General features: G+C 33.4%; 2 protein-coding genes across 2 annotated transcripts; both read right to left on the minus strand.

Moving 5' to 3' along the window:
- Positions 1-42: 42 nt before the first annotated feature.
- LOC129421750 (DNA damage-inducible transcript 4-like protein) lies at positions 43-3,239 on the minus strand. Its single transcript, XM_055177274.2, has 2 exons — positions 2,987-3,239; positions 43-1,194 (listed from the first exon to the last, which is right to left on the minus strand). The coding sequence occupies exons 1-2, from the start codon at positions 3,138-3,140 to the stop codon at positions 740-742; spliced, it is 609 nt and encodes a 202-aa protein (XP_055033249.2). The 5' UTR covers positions 3,141-3,239; the 3' UTR covers positions 43-739.
- A 6,140-nt stretch (positions 3,240-9,379) lies between these two features.
- Positions 9,380-21,491, minus strand: sting1 (stimulator of interferon response cGAMP interactor 1). Its single transcript, XM_055177266.2, has 7 exons — positions 21,351-21,491; positions 18,448-18,674; positions 18,142-18,319; positions 15,682-15,790; positions 13,735-13,958; positions 10,962-11,148; positions 9,380-9,722 (listed from the first exon to the last, which is right to left on the minus strand). The coding sequence occupies exons 2-7, from the start codon at positions 18,672-18,674 to the stop codon at positions 9,439-9,441; spliced, it is 1,209 nt and encodes a 402-aa protein (XP_055033241.1). The 5' UTR covers positions 21,351-21,491; the 3' UTR covers positions 9,380-9,438.
- Positions 21,492-21,979: the final 488 nt, after the last annotated feature.

The raw sequence follows: 21,979 nt of genomic DNA on the forward strand, positions 1-21,979 counted from the left end.
ATAAAACATGAGTCTACAAAAAAAAACACTGTATTATTTTCGTTTTAAACACTTTATTGTGTTACTTTTAAAATCCAGTCACAAATGATTCAGTAGTTTTGGTTTCTGCAAGACAATACCAGCTTGTCTCTTTCATTTTTAATTTCCAATGAAAAATACCATCAATGTAAACCACCTGAATGATTCATATATGAACCCTCCTATATCAATGATCATAATGTGCAAACAATACCATAGACATGCAAAACGCACACCCTTTAAAGTCATGTTTGAAATCTTATGTCACAGTAACATCAATATAAGCAGGTGACAATGTAGTGTCTTATACAGAGTTTAACACTTTATGGCTCAGTTTCACAGACAAGGCTTAGATTAAGTCAAAATTAGGCCTAAATTATGACATTAATGGCACTAAAATATTTTAATATATTTCGTGTTTTCAGATAAAGACAGCTGAAACATGCATTTCAGTCTAGTACTTGATTTAAGACTTGTCTGCGAAACTACAGTATAATAACTTAAGTCATTAACATTTTATATATAGCTTAACAGATCAGTGAATGTAGGCATTTGAATTATGTTAACCAATACAATACTTAATGAATAATATGAAAGTTATACATTCTTAAAACATTTAGTGCATAATGTAACAATATAAATTAAAGTGCAACTGTTTTTATAGTTTTAAGAAAGTTTATCCTTTCCTTTATCCCTATAATTTCATTACATCCTATCAGTCTTAATAAAATTCAAGTACAACAGGAGTGGCAGATGAGTAGAGTTTCCTTTTAATCAGTCGATATTCCCGTCTCAGACTGAGCACATTTTTCCCAGAACCGAACAGGATTTTCAGCGGCGGCCATCCGTCCGTATCGGGCTGTAAGATGAGTGACAGCTCAAAGGTGGGGGTGAGACTCTCATCAGACGTCACGGTGCCCAGTTTTTGTAGCGCGCCCTTGTTATCCAGAAACACGTGGATCAAAGCCCCGCGTATCCCGCAAGGCTCATCCTCGGACGCGCGCAGGATGTCTCCAGCCACGCGCTCGGTCATGCGCCGGGGCAGACGCAGCTCCTGGCAGCGCAGACTCGACTTTTTGGCATGAAAAAGGCACTTTTCAATGCGTTTGGACAGATCGATCTGAAGACTAGCCTCTTCGCCTTCTTCCTCCACCAAACTGCACTGAGATCCAAGACCTGTGAGCAAATAAACGCAAAGTCAGATGATCTGAAAGGAAGTTCACACGAACATCAGCTGTTTTGCTGTGACTTATGCCTTACATGATTATCATGCGCATCACGTGTTATCACCTGATCTACACTGACACACTGAAAAAAACTACACAACACATCATGACCTAGTAATGAATTTAATGGTTATAATTGTATTGATTTAAATGAAAACTAATGCTCTCTCTGTTAATGCCCTTACGAAAATTAACCATGGCTTTATTGTGTTTTTTTGTGTATTGATTACTATCAGCAAAACCATGGTTAAGTTTTTGAAAACTTTATTTTGTGGTTAACATGGTTTTACTGCAGTAAATGTTTTTTTAACTGGTTCCAAGATCCAAAACACATAAAGAAATTTGTTAAGGATTTAATGAGAAACTGCGTATGGTTTGCTATCGATAAAAGTTGCCTAAGCATCCTTTATACATCACATTTAGTTGTCACATTAGATGGGGTAAGTTGTCACAGTGGGAACCCACATACAAATGCTGTAGTATACACTATATAGTACACTATAAGATGTTGTATAAATTACTAGTAAATACTTTAATTTATATTTTAGTATTGTTTTGTATTAGGTACTGTAGTATACTTGGGAACCCACATACAAATGCTGTAGTATACACTATATAGTACACTATAGTATATTATATAAATTACTAGTGAATACTATAATTGATATTTTAGTATTCTTTTGTATTAGATACTGTAGTATACTTGGGAACTCACATACAAATGTTGTAGTATACACTATATAGTACACTATAGTATGTTATAGAAATTACTAGTAAATATTTGATTTATATTTTAGAAATTCTTTTGTATTAGGCACTGTAGTATACTTGGGAACCCACATACAAATGTTGTAGTATACACTATAGTATATTATAGAAATGACTAGTAAATATTTGATTTATATTTTAGTATTTTTTTGTCTTAGGCACTGTAGTATACTTGGGAACTCACATACAAATGCTGTAGTATACACTATAGTACACTACTAGAAATTTCTATAACATACTATAAATACTTAAATGTATATTTTAGTATTCTTTTGTATTAGTCACTTTAGTATACTTGGGAACTCACATACAAATGCTGTAGTATACACTATATAGTACACTATAGTATGTTATAGAAATTACTAGTAAATACTTTAATTTATATTTTAGTATTCTTTTGTATTAGGTACTGTAGTATGCTTGGGAACCCACATACAAATGCTGTAGTATACACTATATAGTACACTATAGTATATTATATAAATTACTAGTAAATACTTTAATTTATATTTTAGTATTATTTTGTATTAGGTACTGTAGTATACTTGGGAACCCACATACAAATGCTGTAGTATAGTACACTATAGTATATAATAAAAATTACTAGTAAATACTTGGTTAATTTATATTTTATTTATATTAGGTACTGTAGTATACTTTAATATTTACTATGGTAAGCTTAAAAACACTATAATATCTAGGAATTTTACTAATAAAATATGCTAATAAGTATTTTAGTACAGTTTTATGTGGAAAATTTCTGTCTATTGATTCTAATTGAGCGCTTTTTTTATAAAATAAAACTATAAAATATACAACACCATATATTGACAAAAACATTTTTTAAAAACTTTCTTCTGAAGAAACTGTCTACCTTAATGTTAAAATAGTACAGTAGCCTACAGCACTTTACCCGTGTGACAACTTGCCCCGGGCGGCTTCTCTATAATTTAAGATGAAGTAAAGATACTCACTTGATAAGCTTTCTGCTTTCATGAGCCTTCCGCAGGGATGTAATCTCTCGTTATGTGCTATGAAATCCTGAAACCTTAAACCGTTCGCTAGGTTTTGCTGCTCGGTTTTTCGGGACATCCCGTTAGCGAAGAGCAAAGCTTGTGTATAAACCATTTGATCGAGTGATTCCCCGCGAGCTCGAGCTCCTCTTTCACAAACACTTTCATTGATCCTTCCATGAATGTCTGAGAATGAAATGTGTCGCTTCTCTTTCACTGCTTTCTGTATTTATACAGGACATCAGATGATCGGTGGGTTGCATCAGTTTGTGGGTTGGGCTTCTCTTGGCCATATTACGCAAACCCTCCTGATGTTAAATCAGTCTGGTTAGATCAAACCGGTTCAGTAGTGCGCAACCTAACATAGCTATTGCGTTGACTAAACACTGAGTATAATGGCATACAATATACTGTATATTCAAATAAAATTAGTCATATATTTGTTATATTTTTAAGTTTTCACCTTATAGTTTACTTAAATTCCCACACGAAAAATATTATCGTAGTAAAACTACTCCTAGATACTGTGTTTTTAAACTTTACTATAGTTTTGTACTTATACTGTAAAAAAATTCTTATAACTTACTGTAGTTTAATAATTTATGTTATTTACTGGCAACAGTTTGTTCAAAGTTAAATGAACATGAAAAATTTTCAGTCTTAATCTTCTACAGTAAGTTACTGGCAACCAGCTGTATAATTACAGCAAACTTTTTACACTACAGTATTTACTACAGTTTATAAATTCAATATAGTTAGTTCAGATTACTAGTATGCAGCAAGTAGGCCTACTAAAAATATACTATACACTTTTAAATATATTTTTTGCTTTTAAAATTTTAACTGTGACCAGTGATGATGTGATGACTATAACTTATAAAATAAAGTTGATATAACTATTGCAAATTCAACTTGATTTAATAAGTTACAACAACTTATCACTTGTCAAGATAATAACTTGTAAATCCTAGTTGATAAAACGTACAAATTTAAGTGCAAAAATATTTTTACAGAGTAGTTAATACTAAAGTATACTGCAGAATTTTTATCTAGATTGTTCTGCATTGTGACAAATACATTTTTAATTCGCCTATTGCATTTCTTAGTCGATATGAGGTCATAAAATATTTATAATTAAAAATTATTAATGAATGCACAAAAAAGATAGTTGCTGACTTAAATGTTTTTTTTTTATCAACTCTGATTTGCAAGTCACAAACCATTGGCGTTTCTGTATGACATGATATCAATTATCAATGTAAATAGTAAAGATTAATAAGGTTATAGGTAGGTAATATAGAGGTTATAGTATAATATGTTATACAAAGTAATGAAAATGTTGTCAATTCAAAGACATTTTCTTGCATCATACACAGACAGAACAGAACAAGGATATACTGTATAAAAAGGGGCTTTTAAAAAGTGATTCGGATGAGTAATGGTTATGCACAGGTGAGACTCACATGACTAAAAGTGTGTACTGTAAGTAAAACCCGGTTTAACAGCTCTGACAATGAAACATCCTCATACTGTAAAAGCAGAAGAACCAAAACAAATTCAGGCTTTTCTAGTTCACTATTAGTGTCATATTGTGAGGATTTTAAATGCAATTGGTTTACTAAATTAATTACAATGTATAATAAAAATAATTTCAAACTTTTTCACATGTTTTTACCTGCTTTAAATGTAAAACCTACATTTTTAGTGTTTTTTTTGGGGGGGGAGGGGTTGCTATGACAGGACGTGATTGAACACACGTTTGCCATTACTGACGCTTACAGCATAAATCATCAACTTCTTGGTGTTTGTGTGGCTCTGAGTCACGTTGTGGGACTTTTCGCTGTGATCTCACCTTTGTTCTCTGTTACCCAAACCACATCGCCTCTGGGCAGAGCTGTGATGTCACAGTGCACCACTGTAGGTTTCAGAAGAATTATCTCGTGAGACTGAGGAACTGGTTAAGAGTTTGTAACTTCTCAAAAGTTCTTCTATGTAAATAAATGGACTGCAATATTCATGAGTGACCAAAAAAGGAATCAGAGTTAACGTTGTGGGCCAAAGTTTGAGTAACTTCAAAGGAAACCTCTGAATGTTTCTTGCAATAAGTGAGACCAGTTAAAGTCATTTTTTGTGAATTACTATTTTCTATAAAATCATCCTGCATAATGTAAAGAACATTTTATGAAAATATAATCTTGATATCTTTGGCAGTAGGCTAGCATTAGTAATGTGATTAGATTTTATCAGTGGCGCCCATCTGTTTTTTTAAATGTGCTTAAACTTTCTTTAGCTTTCAAAAAATATATTCATGTGACCTAAACTCATTTTATTTTTAGAAATATAGGAAATAGTTTAGTTCTGCCTATGTTGCACATTGTGATATGTGAAGAGAGTAGCCAAGATTTAAACTCGTGACGGTCATCCATCAATGTCAAAGTGAAACCTGACAGACATCTTTTTTAGGTCAGCTGTTTGGATGAATGAGTAACTGATCTTAACTATCTATGTGACATGTAAACCATTTAGTGATTTTTGAAATTCCTCTGCTATTAAAATTAAATGTTTGTTTGTTCTTTAGTTTGAAAACTTGTTTAAACCATAAATACATTTTACATAATTATTCTTTCACATACACATTTTATAAAAGTAATAAGCAGGTTTAAGGAAAATGACTGTGGGGTTTTTTTTATCAACCAAGTGTCAGAAAAAAACTGTGTGTCAACCCGCTTATTAAATTGCATCAGATCAGGAAACTTGCTTGACTGTAAAAAATACTTTGCTGCCCTAAATTTTTTGTTAAATCAATTGATTTACAAGTCATGTCAACTTACTATTATTTATCTGGAGAGATGAGTTGCTACAACTTTTCAACTTGACTTTTTCCAACTATATTTTATAAGTTACAACTCACCTGTAGTTATAACAACTCATCTCCAACTCATAGCCAAGATAAATAATAGTAAGTTAAAATGACTTTTTTTTAAATTTTAAGGCAGCAATGTTTTTTTACAGTGTTATTCAAATACTGAAAATTAACCAAATTAGAACACTTTACAGTTGATAAACTCTAGTATTTGTAGGACAAATATTTGGTGTGATTCAAGTTGAATCTTGTATCTCAGTTTTAAAAATGACTCGTGTGTTGGTCACCAAAACTTGTTTTAACCCGTCTCTCTCATTCACTGTGTAAATGTTTTGCCACGGGGATGGAAAATAATGCAGTTGAAACAAGGAAAGTTGTTTCCCTGGAAACAACAAGGATGTATTGATGATATTTTCTGTATAAAGAATAAGGAAAGATCTTTCACAGGAAAATCTGAACCGAGACTTTATATGAGACTTTCACTGATTCAAACATCTCCCATAACTTTTCGTGCAACAAAAAAGTTTCTGTGGATGTTAAACGTTTCTTATTGAACCAAGACAAAGAGCATTTTTGGAGTAAATTACCTAATGTAATTGACCTATAAAATGTGGTGTGAGCACCAATAAAATTTACTGCAAATGAAGTGACAATTAATTATATTGGAACTGATAAAGTCACTGAGAAACTTGAGGACATGTTAATTATTAGTGAATTAATAACATTTAAAGGTGCCATAGAATGTAAAACTGTATTTATCTAGGCATAGATGAGTTGCGTACATGGTAATGACATATCGTGAGCATCAAATATGATTTTTTCGTCCTTCTAATGAAACCTCATGCATGCAAAAGACTGCTGGAAAACAGACCAATCTCAATATTACACCAACTGTGATTTTACAGTCGTGATGTATGCCCCAACATTAAATTACCAACGCTATTTCCAGCTCAGTCTCACGAAATTTTGTTATATAGTCAATTTTTTTTCGTGCTATTATCACGCATTGGTTACTCAACTGCTTTGTCCCACTTTCTTACCACTGTCGCTTCGGGTTAGGGTTAGATTTACATAAAATGACATCCCTAACCAAACCCAACTCTAACCCTAACGCCAGGCGACATATAGACGGTTTCAGCAGTAACAACATAAACAAGCGGCTGTCGCGGTCCGCACGTAATTTCCGGTAAACTCCGCTAAGCAAAAATAACAACAAAGTTCTTTAAACGTAGTTTATTTATATAACAAGCAAAAAACAACACATAGGTTACATAGGAAACCAAAACATTTGTTATTTTCGACGAGGCATTTGTTCAAGATATCAGTTTAGCAACTAGTCAGACCATTAAAAAAAACGAAATCGGAAGTAAGGTTCGGATCCAGACGTGTATCACGTGCGTCCGATGAAATGTCTATAAAAAAATAAGTCCGAAAAAATAGTATAAACCAATATATAAAGTGACATTCTAATGCAAACACCAAATCTAACCCTAAACCGAAGCGACAATGGTTTAAAAATAGGAAAAAGCAGTTGAGTAACCAATACATGATAATCACACGAAAACAGGAATTTGTTATACGATCACGAAAAACGTGAAAATTCGTGATAATAGCACGAAAAAAGAATAAAAAAAAACGTGACTATCACGAAACTTTGTGAGACTGGGTAGCTATTTCACGAGAATTCGTACAATTTTACGAGTTGGCTAATTTCAATTCATTTATACCACCACATTCGTAAGTTTTTGTACGATTTGCCTTGACCCCTGTGATGTTGGGGTTAGGTGCTGGGTTAGGGGTTGAGTTTCATTGTTATTTTTTTTCATAAGAATCGTACGTTTTAATTCATATGACTATTCGTAAGTTTTTGTACAATTTGTCTTGACCCCTGTGACGTTGGGGTTAGGTGCAGGGTTAGGGGTTGGGTTTTATTGTTGATTTTATTTCATTAGAATCATACGTTTTAATTCATGCGACCACATGCGTAATTTTTTTATGTATGATCTGCCTTGACCCCTGTGATGTTGGGGTTAGGTGCGGGGTTAGGGGTTGGGTTTTATTGTTGTTATTTTTTCATGAGAATCCTACGTTTTAGCACGATTAACTTCGTATGAATACGAATTATCTTACTCGTAAAATATGTATGAATTCTCGTGAAATCAGGCTGAAATTGACATTACAGTTATATTTTGCAGGTCCATACTGTAAAAAAATTCAGTAGAAATTACAATGTTATTGCAGCTGGTTTGCCGGTAATTTACCGTAGATTCAAATTCCCGCCACTCACTGGCAAGAGTTTGTTCAAAGCTAAATAAATCCCAAACATCAACAAGTCTTTATCTTTAAAGAATAAAACTATACAATAACAGCTTCATGCAAAGCATTCTGGGAACCATAAATCATCATCAACCTTTTTTAGTTTTTTGCTTCAGATTTTGTTTCCCAGAATGTTTTGCTTGATGCTGTTTTTTTAGTTTTACTCTGTAAAGACAAAGACTTGTAAATGTTTAATGTTCATTTAACTTTTAACAAAAAGTCTCCAGTAAATAACATAAATTTAAATCTACGGTAAGTTACCGGCAACCCAGCTGCAATTTCTACGGAATTTCTTACAGTGTACTTAAAAATAAAACTTACCACTCAGAAACGTCCATAACTAAGGGTGCTTTCACACCTGCCTTGTTTAGTTCAGTTGAATCATGCCAGAGTTTGATAGCAATCAAACTCGAACCAAACAAGTGGTACGCTTTTCAAACGAACTATGGAGGGGTTTGTTTGTGGCGAGAACGCAATCCGACATCAAACAGACCTAACTGCAAAAGTACTGCACATTTTTGGACTAAACCAGATGCTGTAGTCAGCTGCGTTGTGCATTATGGAATGAGGAAGTGTTTGTTGACAGATTCTATTAGCAATATTAGCACAACGGCAGATCGCGAACATACCTGGAGTTGCAAGGAGGTGCGGAGCCTCGGTAATGTGGTGGCTTGTGATGTGGATGTTATCACATGACTGCATTTTGGTTAGTTTCAACTGGTTCGGACCAAAGCAATCAGTGTGGTGTGAAAAGGAACCAAAACCGCTAAAAAAGTACAATGTATTTTTTGCTTTTGGTCCAGAGCAAATGAACCAAACTACAGATGTGAAAGCACCCTAAGAACAGTTGGTTGTTCTTCAAAATCTATATCTTCGTCTGATACAGGCTCAAACATAGGTCTGTTTACTAATGTGGTATACTGCATGAGCCTCAGGAACCTTGCTGTAAAACAGCCAATCAGAGCAGAGCTCAGCATTATTATTCATGACCCTTCCAAATAAGGCAATAACAGCCACTTCTAAGGAAAAATGTTGTAAATGGACATATAAAACCGTCTCTGGATCATTTTGCACTTAATTATAAAAGTTCAACACATTCTTTGACACCTTTAACACTAACATTGCATAAACTCAGGACTGAGCCCATGCAAAGAAGAAATCAGTGGCCACGCAAGTAAAGTGCATATTTTGCTTTTATTTCCCATATTTCCTAATTTGTTGGTCCCACATGAGTCTATCTTCTTGCGCCATGTTGTCCGTAATCATCAGTAGTTTCTACTGGACCTGATCTCAATGATCTAGGGAGGCTAAACATGAGGGTTGGTAAGCTGTTCATCTGATCTTCTGGAAAGGCATCATCCAAAGCACGATTAAAATCTCCCACGGCACCCTCTTCTGGAAGTGGATGGGCCAGATCCGCATGCTCTTGGACTGGATTCATGTGTATCTCTCCTTTCTGTTGATTCAGGTGCTTAATGATCTCTTTGGAGAGGTAATGTGGCTCATCTGTATGCTCATCTGTGAAAATGAGTAATGGACACTGAACAGCATGGCTTGAATTTTTAAGACTGTAAAAATTCCTTGGTGCACTTAAATTTTTAAGTTGAATCAACCTTAAAATTACAATTCATTTAAACTTTCCCGACGAGTGAGTTGCCGCCACAAATGATAAAAATAAAGTTGAAATAATTCAACTTAATTTTTATAATTTATAGCAACTCCTCACCAGTCAAGAAAGTTTGAATGAATTGTAATTTCAATTTGATTGTTGAAATTAATTGTAAATTCAAGTTGGTTCAACTTAAAAATGTACGTGAAACACTGAAAAAAACGGATTCATTCAATTTACTAAATTTTTTGTGGTAAGTGGTCGCAATCAATTTATTTAAGCTACATTTAAACAAAAAATTGAAAAACCAAACAAAAACTTTAGTTTAAATGTAGCCTAAATAAATTGATTGTAACCACTTACGTTAAAAAATTGAGTAAATTGAATGAATCTTTTTTTTCAGTGAACAAGGCTTTTTTTATAGTGTATACAAATACTGAATATTAACCAGATTTTAGATTTACAATGAATTAGGGATGCATTACGATAAATTGTAACAATCGTTTGCAAAATAAAAGTTTTTGTTTACATAATATATGTGTGTGTACTGTGTAATAATGATGTATAAATAAATACACAAACACACATATGTATAATTTGAAGAAAAAATATTTCTATATTAATTATTTCTATTTTTATATAAATATAAACATGTATATACACATGTAAATATTTCTTAAATATATCCATGGACGTGTGTGTATTTATACATGTAAACAAAACTTTTATTTTGCAAACGATTATTTGCGAATAATTGTTATGCAGCCCTACCATTAAAACTTTTAAAAAAATCAAGAGACAGCACACCATTTCTGGTCCCTAAAATGACCATTCTCTGTTGAAATGTATTCGCTATGAATATCCATGACTTATAAACATCTCTCTATCCCAGGTCTTGAAATCAGTATTTAAAATGTATTGATATTTCCTAGTTCTTCAATGGCTTCAGGAACCATGACTGGAAAAAATAAATGCTTCAAAATATGATCCCAATGACTACTAACAACAAATTCATGCTTTACAGACCCATTGATCCGTGTTAGTTTAGGCCGTGTACTTCTAAACATGAACAAAATCTCTAGAAAGTGAATACTAGTCAGTTCATAGAGATTTTATGTGATGAATTTAATGATAAGAATAAATCTCACCGTCGATCAGCACGAGACGGAATCGATTCCGGCACTCCAGAGAATTTTCCAGAATTTGGCTGAGGGTTCTGTAGAAAAGCAAGACTTGTTCTTTTCGTTCTTTTTCCCCAAACCCTGCGTTTCTGTCCTGGGACATCTGATACAGTGTCTGCAGTGGTGTGGCGTATTCCAAAACACAGTAATACGTCTTGGTATCAAAACACAAAAGAGAAAGTAAGACATTCATTTCATTTCAACTGCAGTGCACATTTTTGCAGTTTAGATATTAAGGTTCAGCTGCATTTAAAGTTGCGCAGATGGCACACTATACTGTACATTTATGTGGAACTCTTATGCCACTATGTATGTCACCTTAGATGAGTTGTTTTTGCAATGGTATATTGATAAGGTGACCAGATTTTTTAAATAACAAGTAGGAACATGTCCTAGTTCAATGGTTAAAATATCTTTAAAAAAACTTATTTGTTATTGTTTGTGAATTTACAATCGGGGACAAAACTCTTTTAAATGTTTTCATTTATTGTTGTGGGTTTATGGAGAACTGAACACCAAACAACGGAACTGTCCCCGGAAAACGGGGACATCTGGTCACTATTTCTCTGTCTCTATTAGAATACATCCAGAAAATACAGGAAACCATTTGTATGCAGTATTAAAAAAACAATAAAATGATAAAGCTAAAGTGTCATTTTTAGTGAGACATCCACTTACACTTGATCAATATATGCAGGTCGTCTTAATCCAAAATTAAATTAAATTCTGATTTCTCATTTAAATCTAATGAATTCAGGACTTCAGTTTCCTCAAAAGAGTTAAAGATGTGTTAATTTTGTGTACATTTTCTTATTGTATCTTAATAAAGAAAGTGAAAAATAAAGATGTATGGTCATTAAAACAAAGCTGGTGATGGCCTCAAACCAGTGTTTTTCAACCGGGGGACCAGTTATTTTAAGTTAAAGTAAAACAAAAATTGATGATGCTATATTTTACAAAGGCCTTAACAAACTTCTAAGATGACTTCAAATGATTAAAAGTAAGAGAAAACTTTAAAATACACTGTTAACCCATATTATATGATATTGTCTTTACTTAGATAATAAAGTAAACATCACTTAATATTTTGTGTTATGGACATGGACATGTTTTTTAAAACTAGTTATATTTCCTAATTAAACTAAGGCCTAGTCCTGGTTTAAGCTAATCCCTGTCTGGGAAACCACTCCCAAAAATAATATAAATGAATTAAAAATAGAAAATATTTGAACTCTGTTAACTGAGGATCTGGTGGACAGAACAATTGATATTACAAATTAAATCAACATAAAATTAAGTTTATTTAACTTACTAAATTAAGTTGGAATTACTAGAAATTTGAAGTTAAATGTACTCACGTTTTAGTTCACATTACTTAATTTTTTAGGGCAACATTTTTTTGTTTAAATTCAACTTGTCTGGGTATATAGTGTAAGCTAAACAACTAAAATCAAGAATATTTCATAGTGTTTGGTTATTTTTGTAACTAATATAAATCTGGAAGCAACTCCTGACTTTTGCAATATACTCTATATAAAATAAAAGGGGACATATAATAAAAATCTGACTTTTTCCATGTTTAAGTGCTATAATTGGGTCCCCAGTGCTTCTATCAACCTAGAAAATGTGAAAAAGATCAACCTAGTAACTAAGTTTCTCTGCTAGCATGTGAAAAATAGGTCAATAATATCTGGCTCCCCTTGTGATGTCAGAAGGGGATCTTAATATAATAATTCCACCCCTTAATCTGCACTATCCAACCACAGCCCTTCCATTTAGTGCAGAGATCAATTTATTTGCATTTTAAAAGACACCCAAAATACACAGTGTCAATTTTAAAATGCTTTATACCACGGGTCTGTTGAATGCTGTATTCTGATTGGCTGAGAAATGTTTCGTGGGTATGCGTTAATTTCTGATAACCGCACACCTAACTTGTCAAATGTCTTAAAAATAGGCACCAGAGCAATGTTTGTTGTAACTGTGGTATAAGAGGAATAACTGACTCCGGTCCTTTTAATTATTTGAAAATAATGCACACCCGCGGTGCACCTTGTTTGTCAATTATTCCTTACATAATAAATTATCTATATGATATTTTGAGCTAAAATTTCACATACATACTCTGGGGACATCAAAGATTTATTTTTCATATTTAAAAACTTTTGTGAAATGGCCCCTTTAAAGTCTCCCACAGAGGATAAGAAAAAAGTAAGCAAGTGGTGACTGGATAGTGAACTGTTTTTTGTGGAAGGATGTATCAGTGGACTTTTTTATTACTTTTAACTTAAACATGGCTTTTTGTATGTTTAAGTCCATTTATTCCATGTCAAAAATAAAAATATCACTCCCATTAAAAGTATAGTTCACTAAAAAAAAAATCCGGTCATCATTTACTCACCTTCAAATTGTTACAGACCTGTATAAATTGATTAGTTCTGCTGAACAAAAAAGGGAGATATTTATAAGCAAGCAGAATACTGGATCACCATTGACTTCCATAGTAAGAAAAACAAATTCTAAGGAACTAAGAAAACAATACTAAGTCATAAACGCTTTGGTTACAGACATTACTCAAATATCTTCCTTTGTGTTCAGCAGAACAAAGAAATGGATACATGTTTAAAATAACTTGAGGATGAGTAAATGGGTAAACACTTTCTTTATTTTCACTTGCTTTTTAAAGTAACCAAAACACAAATATATGAAACTAAATCTCGTATCTGGTAAAACTCCCCACCTCATTGTTCTCGCCCGTGATTTTATAGATGCTGTTCTTGTAGCTACGTTGTCGCACACCTGCTCTATTCAGCTCCAGTTCTGGAAGGTTCTCGTGGAAGACCACATGATTGTCATCGTCTTCTGGTTTGTTTGGGGCTGCGGCGTTGAGGGGTAGAAGAATATGGAGGCGAGGAGAATTCAGTTGATTCCTTGTGGCGTACTCTGTGACCTTGTTTTCTAGTTCTGCAGATGAAGACAGAATAGATATTGAAAGAGATGTTAATCTCTCACAATAAACTCAGGTTGATGTGATACAGAATAGAGTTGAGTGTTGGTAAAATTACACAGAAACTTTCCAATCTGCAGGTTACTCGTGATTAAAAGTATTTGAACTACAATTGGGCTTCTCTTTTGATATCTACACTATACAACAAGATCTTTACTGACACAAAGACTTTTCTGAATTCTTATAGACTTTCAAATATAGACTTTTAAAATTAACAGATCCAGCATTTTCATCCATGCATTCAGCATCCCAGAAGGCCTGCTTCACATTTTAAATTTGCATTTAGGTGTTTGAGGGTAAATAATGTGCCTGTGCTGCCCTCTGGTGGTCATAAGTAATAGCTCGTGCTTTTCTGGCTCCTCAGATAAATGTGACTGTCTGCAAAATCCAGGAGCATCTAACTTTAACTTCGATCGTTGATTTCATTTTATTTTCAATCCCTGACGTGATCTTACTCAGTCTATATTAAAGATATCAAAGTTATATTTGGACATAATGTTCTTTACATTACATATGATGATTTTAAAATTGTAAATCACAAAAAATGACTTTTTGGGGTATTTTTCCGACTGTTTTATCCACAGATCCAGAGGCCTTTAAATGTGTTGCTGCATTTATTTGAGTAAATAATGCATCGGTTCACAGTACGTACACTGTTAAAAATGTCTGTAGAAATTACAGTATTACTGTGTATTAATGGCAACTAGCTGCCAGTAACTTACTGTAGATTTTACATTTATGTTATTTACTGGCAACAGTTTGTTTAAAGTTAAATGAACATGAAACATTTTCAGTCTTTATCTTCTACAGTAAGTTACCGACAACCAGCTGCATAATTACAGCACATCCTTTACAGTAAGGAGTGCACTGTAAAAAAAATCTGCAGAAATTGCAGCTGGGTTGCCGGTAACTTACCGCAGATTTAAATTTGTGTCGTTTGCTGGCGACATTTTGTTCAAAGTTAAATGAACATTGAACATTTGCAGGTCTTTCTCTTTACAGAGTAAAACAAAACAAAAAAACAGCATCAAGCTAAACATTCTGGAAAACCAAATCTGAAACAAAAACAGAAAAAGGTTGATGATGATTTCTGGTTCCCAGAATGCTTTGCATGAGGCTGTTATTGTATAGTTTTATTCTGTAAAGATAAAGACTTGTTAATATTTAAAATGTATTTAACTTTGAACAAACTCTTGCCAGTAAATAACATACATTTAAATCTACACTGTAAAAAAAATCTGTAGAAATTGCAGCTGGGTTGCCGGTTACTTACCGTAGATTTAAATTTATGTTATTTACTGACAACATTTTGTTCAAAGTTAAATGAACATTAAACATTTACAAGTCTTTGTCTTTACAGAGTAAAACAAAACAAAAAAACAGCATTAAGCAAAACATTCTGGGAAACCAAATCTGAAACAAAAACAGAAAAAGGTTGATGATGATTTCTGGTTCCCAGAATGCTTTGCATGCGGCTATTATTGTATAGTTTTATTCTGTAAAGATAAAGACTTGTTAATATTTAAAATGTATTTAACTTTGAACAAACTCTTGCCAGTAAATAACATAAATTTAAATCTACGGTAAGTTACCGGCAACCCAGCTGCAATTACATTGTAATTTCTACGGATTTTTTTTTTACAGTGCATGATGAGAAATGTCTCATGAGTGCAAATGTACCTGGAAGCACAAATTTCAGGTAGCCTGTATAGAAAGACCAGGCCAAGCCATGTGCCACATTCATTTTCCTTACTTCACAGATTTCTGAGATCTCCACAGGAGTAGGGCCCTGCCAGAACAGATAAATATAACATATAAAGACATGGGGATTACCCATTACGTATTTCCCTAACATTGTTCTGTTAATACAAATTCTCAGTATTCCAGAGAACTACGGACATTGGTTTAGTTAAGTGGTCAACTGGACTTTTGGAAAGTGGTTTAAAAAAAAGAGGTTAAAGCACCGGGACAGCTTGTGTTTGATGTAAATACAATTACTGAATTGATATCAACTGAAATAATTTGTTATTGCTGACCATTTTGCACAATAACTTCATGACCATGAAACAAGTTCTCTGTGTGTTTGCTACCATGACTTCACTATTACAAATGTGACCCTGGACCACAAAACAAGTCTTAAATAGCATGGGTGTAAAAAAATGCAGCATGCATGAAGTTAAAACAATTTGGTTTCGTCAATTCAACCTACTATTTTAAGTTTTGACTTATAATTATAATTAACTTCATTTTTAAATGAAAGTAGCATAAAATATGTTGATTTGACAAAACATCTGCATTTTTTATAGTGTAACAATAGCAAATAATACATTGTATGGGTCAAAATTATTACGTTTTTCCACTTTTTTGAAAATATGCTAATTTTCCAGCTCTCCTAGAGTTAAACATTTAATTTTTACCGGGTCTGACTGTACCACTTTTAGCATTGCTTAGCATAATCCATTGAATCTGATTAGACCATTAGCATCGCGCTCAAAAATAACCAAAGAGGTTCGATGGAAAATTAAAAGTTCGATTTTCTTGGCCTATATAAGGAATTATACTCTCATTCTGGTGTAAAATCCCAACTTTTAATTTTCCATCGAAACTCTTTGGTTATTTTTGAGCGCGATGCTAAATGGTCTAATCAAATTCTAAAAGTGATACCGCGGCCAGACCCAGAAATTAGCTGAATGGATTCCAAAACGGTATGGGAGCTGGAAAATGAGCCTATTTTCAAAAAGTGTGGCAGTGTCCCTTTTAATATCCTACACTTCAAAAAATGCAGCATTTTTGTCAAATCAACATACTGTATGTATATATGTATATAATATTTTTTTTACCGTATTTTCCGAACTACAAGTCACCTTTTTTTCATAGTTTGGCGGGTCCTGGAACTTGTAGTCAGGTGCAACTTATACGTCAAAATTATTTCATATGAACCAAGAGAAACCATTACCGTCTACATCCGCAGGAGTCCGCTCTGTGCTGCTCCTGTATTTATGTAATTTAATGGATTCAGTGGATTCATATAGTCCAGTGCGACTTTTCACTGTAAAAATGTCTGTAGAAATTACAGTATTACTGGGTATTACTGGCAACTAGCTGCCAGTAACTTACTGTAGATTTTACGTTATTTACTGGCAACAGTTTGTTCAAAGTTAAATGAACATAAAACATTTTCAGTTTTTATCTTCTACAGTAAGTTACTGGCAACCAGCTGCATAATTACAGCAAAATCTTTACAGTGTATGTTTTTTCCTGTTCAAAACTTTTTTCCTCTTCAAATTTTTGACTGATGCAACTTATAGTTCGGAAAATACGATAACTTAATTTTTTATGTCAATTTTGACTTGCCAAACCAAGTTGTTTTAACTTCATGCTGCATTTTTTTACAGTGAAAGTGAAAAGTTGTATCAGCTTAATTACATTAATAGTTAACGCCTAAATTTTAATTTAAGTTATATAAACTTACAAAAAGATGTAATTGAAATAACGAACTTTTAACTTTTTACAGTGTAAAGATTATTTTCCATGAAGATATTTTGTAAATGTCCTATAAACTAAACATATTAAAAGGTACAGTCATAATATCTTAATACTTTCCATGATTTTCACTTATAATTATGTGGGTATTTGGATCAGCAATTTCATTTTGATCTATCAAATAACACAGTAATATTTTAGTAGTGAAATGAGGTTTGTTGGATTAACAACAATTTTTAAAACAAACCATACATCAATGGAAAACTTATTTTTTCAGCTTTCAGATGGTGTATATATCTCAATTTCAGAAAAAATTACCCTTATGGCTGGTTTTGTGGTCAGGGGTCATATATTATTTGATATTTTTGTGTGAACCATAGTAAAATCAGATGTGTTACATTCCTTTGTCATACACTATTAAACTGGTTTTACAAGTCTATAAAATATGCTGAAATTGTTTAATTAATTTTGAATAATAAAAATACAATTTAAATGGTAACTTAAAATGACTGGTAAAGCTCATTTGAAAGTACCTTAAAAAAGCAAAATATTTTTACAGTGTTGCAATAAATGAACACCTGTTCAGACAATCCAAGTGCGTGGACATTGTTTGACAGTGACAGTGATCTGATGACACAAAGACAAGATAATTCTTACCAGAATCCCCATGCTTTTAGAGAACAGGTAAACAGCACATGTAAGGCATGCGGTGCTCAGTTGTTCATAAGAAAATGAACCTCCGCCCAACTTTAGCTGCAGGAAGATAAGAACCACTCCCAGAATGACATGCCTATTGAAGCATTCCTGAAAGATCCGACTTATTTTACCATGATACCTGTAACAGAGCAGGAAAGTTTCAGGCAGTGTTTAACAATACCAGTAGCAATATATTGTACATTATATATTAAAAAAAGAACTGCATGATTTTATATATAAAAAGAAAACATAAGGTTGGTTTCTAACCGTTGCTTTGAATGGTTAATCCACTCCTCTGCAAACAAGCACGTGCTATAAAGTGTTGTTTCAACGGCAATGCATAAAACGACCAGTCTTGCTCTCTCATTGAATTGCTCAGTGTCCAGCAGAAGAGCAAAGACCAACGCTAGAGCCGCGAGAGCGAAGGCACACAGCACAGGCAGTCTACTCCTCTGTCTGGGGACCAAAGCATCTTCACCCACCACTGTCAACATCTAAACACATTACATTCATAGTGTAGACAGGACAGATGCACATTTGACTTTTTATAACTTCACTTAGAGCATTGAGTATAAACATTCAGTTACACTTCTAACAGAGATAGGTTATCTCTCTGGACCATCCTGAGGTTGAGTATTGTGTATGGCTCATGACTTTTTATTAATTTTTACCATAACACTGTCTGATAACTGTCAGCAGTGTTGGGGATAGTTCGTTTTAAAAGTAATGCATTGCATTATTAGGCTATGTCCACACGAAGCCGGTGCATTCCCTATCCGATCATTTTTTTCCTTGTTCTAAAAAATTATCCGTAAACACGAAACCACTGAAACCGACTGAAAGCGGTGTAGTATATATGCCGGACCAGTATGGGGCGCTGTAATTGTGCCACAGATATACACTATACACGGAGAAGACTTTGAGCATGCGCATAACCAACGTATGGTGTTGTCTATTATCGCTTGTTGGTCACCACAATTGCATAGAAGCAATAGATTTTGCTGTAATAAAGCTAGTAGGCTTTAGTAGCTTCTGTAGCACGAACACAATCACGTAGTCCGCCGTTATTGTTGTTGCTGTTACGTGTGACGCTTCCGACACGTGATGCGATGATGTTTTCGCTTCACAAAATATACGGATTGGCTGTACAGACGAAACCGTAAGGGGGTCGGTGTCAGATTTATCCACTGTAGGACCCGGTTTAAAAAAATAGCGGATTCAGTCTCCCAAAACGCCGGATCCGTGTGGATGAAACGCCAATACGATAACAAATTTATACGTATACAGTGATACGCGTCTCCGTGTGGACAGCCCCTTAAGTTACTCCCCAAAAAGTAACTAATTGCGGTACTTAGTTACTTTTCATGGAAAGTAATGCTTGCATTACTTTTTTTTATTTTGCTGAGGCTTGATCTCTTTCAGGCATTGCAGTTTTTTATGACTGAGAAATTTTGCATTCAGAAATTGCATTTTCCATCGCAAAAATGTCAAACTCTGGACTGCCATCACCGTTTCTGACTTACACTATCCCCGCTCGAGCGCGCACGAATAGTGTGCGTAATTGTACACTGTAAAAAATTCCGTAGAAATTGCAGCTGGGTTGCCGGTAATTTACCGTAGATTTAAACTCATGCTCTCCACTGGCAACATTTTGTTCAAAGTTAAACATTAAACATTTACAAGTCTTTGTCTTTACAGAGTAAAACTAAAAAAACAGCATAAAGCAAAACATTCTGGGAAACAAAATCTGAAGCAAAAAACAGAAAAAGGTTGATGATGATTTCTGGTTCCCAGAATGCTTTGCACGAGACTGTTATTGTATAGATTTATTCTGTTAAGATAAAGACTTGTTAATATTTAAAATTTATTTAACTTTGAACAAACTCTTGCCAGTAAATAACATAAATTTAAAACTACGGTAAATTACCCGCAACCCAGCTGCAATAACATTGTAATTTTTACGGATTTTTTTTACAGTGTACGTGACTATGTTCAGTTCAATTCAGTACATTCTTTATTTTTTAAATCAAATTAATTAAACTGAAAAGTAACTTGCACTACTTTTTTAAAAAGTAACTTATGTGTGCATTTATAAAGTAATGCGTTACTTTTTACTTCAGAAAAGTAATATTATTACATAATGCAGTTTACTTGTAATCCGTTACCCCCAACATTGACCGTAAATATAGGTTTATTTTATTAGGTGTAGTGTTCTTGTAGCTGAACTTGTAGAGTATTGCATTAGCAATGCAAAGATCATGAATCTAACCCAGGGAACATGCATATAGTGAGAAAAAACATACAGACTGAATGATAAACGTGTCTGCCATAAATGTAAATATAAGTTTTTACCACCCATTCATAAAGCTAATGAAACCACATTGTTTCAGTTTTGAAGTAGTTCCTTTGTTTCATGCCAGAGCATGTTTTCAGTGTCTGCAAATTACGTCACATCACTGGATTTACAAGAAATGCAAGTTTGACAATAATAAACGTCACTCATTGATATATTATTATCACTGTATGTTCAGTAAGCATTTAAATATTTTTTTTGACTGGGGTAAACATTTGTTCACTGGAATGACACCTGTGCAAATGAAATATAGTGAGTTCAACAATACAAACCACAAACGGATAAAAAAACTTCTGCAGGTGCGTGTGTGCGTGTTAGCTTTATGCCACTTGTTACTTTACTGAATTTGCGCACTAAAAATAATTTTGTTTCTTTTCAGCCCTTGATTGCGTAAAATACGGACAAACCCAACGGCTGGGTTTAAAATAACCTATGCTTGGTTATTTCCAACCCCAAATGTTGTATCACCACCCATGGTTGGATCATTGTCATTTTCAGATTTAAAATTTAAACCAATAGCTGGGTTTTGTGTATTTTATATAAAGTATGGCTGGATATATCATAAATATATACTGTAAGACATCACACAAAGATAATTCTTATCAATCTGCTTCACTATCAAAACAAGCTTTCACCAGTCACTATATTGTGTAATAGAGGATGTGAAGATATTTTAAGACCTTTTGTTAAGATTATGGTTTGGATGAATAGAGTTCAGAAGAAACTAATCATAGCTTTATTTACTTTAAACCATTTTCAAACATAAAAACCACACAATCAGATAATAAGAAGCATTAGAGATGGTGCCTAAACTTACCTTGATTTAGATGATGAATGAGTACGATATCAGACAAATGAATCTGTCTCTCAGTCTTTAGTTCTTCCGCACTTCGTCTCTCTTTCCCCCCCTCTCTTTCCATTGGCTGTGTCACTCCTCTCTTCCTGCAGTTTCAGTTTTACTTTTATTTATTGCAAACCCTTTAGTAATAGACAATGTCTCTTTTTTCCAAAAAAAAGCTTTAATTAGCAAATCTTTAAATGCTTTAATTTAAATCTTAAATATGAGAAGCATTTATACACACAAAAGCAGGACTCATGAGGGGTGAAAAAGGTGACAAAGACAAAAGTGTTTTATTAATATATTATCACAGTTTATATATCAATTATTGTTTGTATTTTCATTTGAATCTTTTTATTAATTATTTTTAATTGTAAATCTGATTAATTTTAGCGTTTACTTATAAAACAATAAAAGTGTTTACATTAGTTAATGCACCAAGAATAACTGCACTGACATAAACAGAATTATTAAATACAACCCTATTGTTGTCAGGGTGTGGTGGAGGATAAAGGCAAGATGAAAACTGATGTAATAAATGAAATGATACTTTTATACAAAGACTGGAACTTAAACTGGAACATTACAGGAACATAATACTAACATAA

This window comes from Misgurnus anguillicaudatus, chromosome 16 (genome assembly GCF_027580225.2).
Source record: "Misgurnus anguillicaudatus chromosome 16, ASM2758022v2, whole genome shotgun sequence".
In the NCBI taxonomy this organism is placed as follows: domain Eukaryota; kingdom Metazoa; phylum Chordata; class Actinopteri; order Cypriniformes; family Cobitidae; genus Misgurnus; species Misgurnus anguillicaudatus.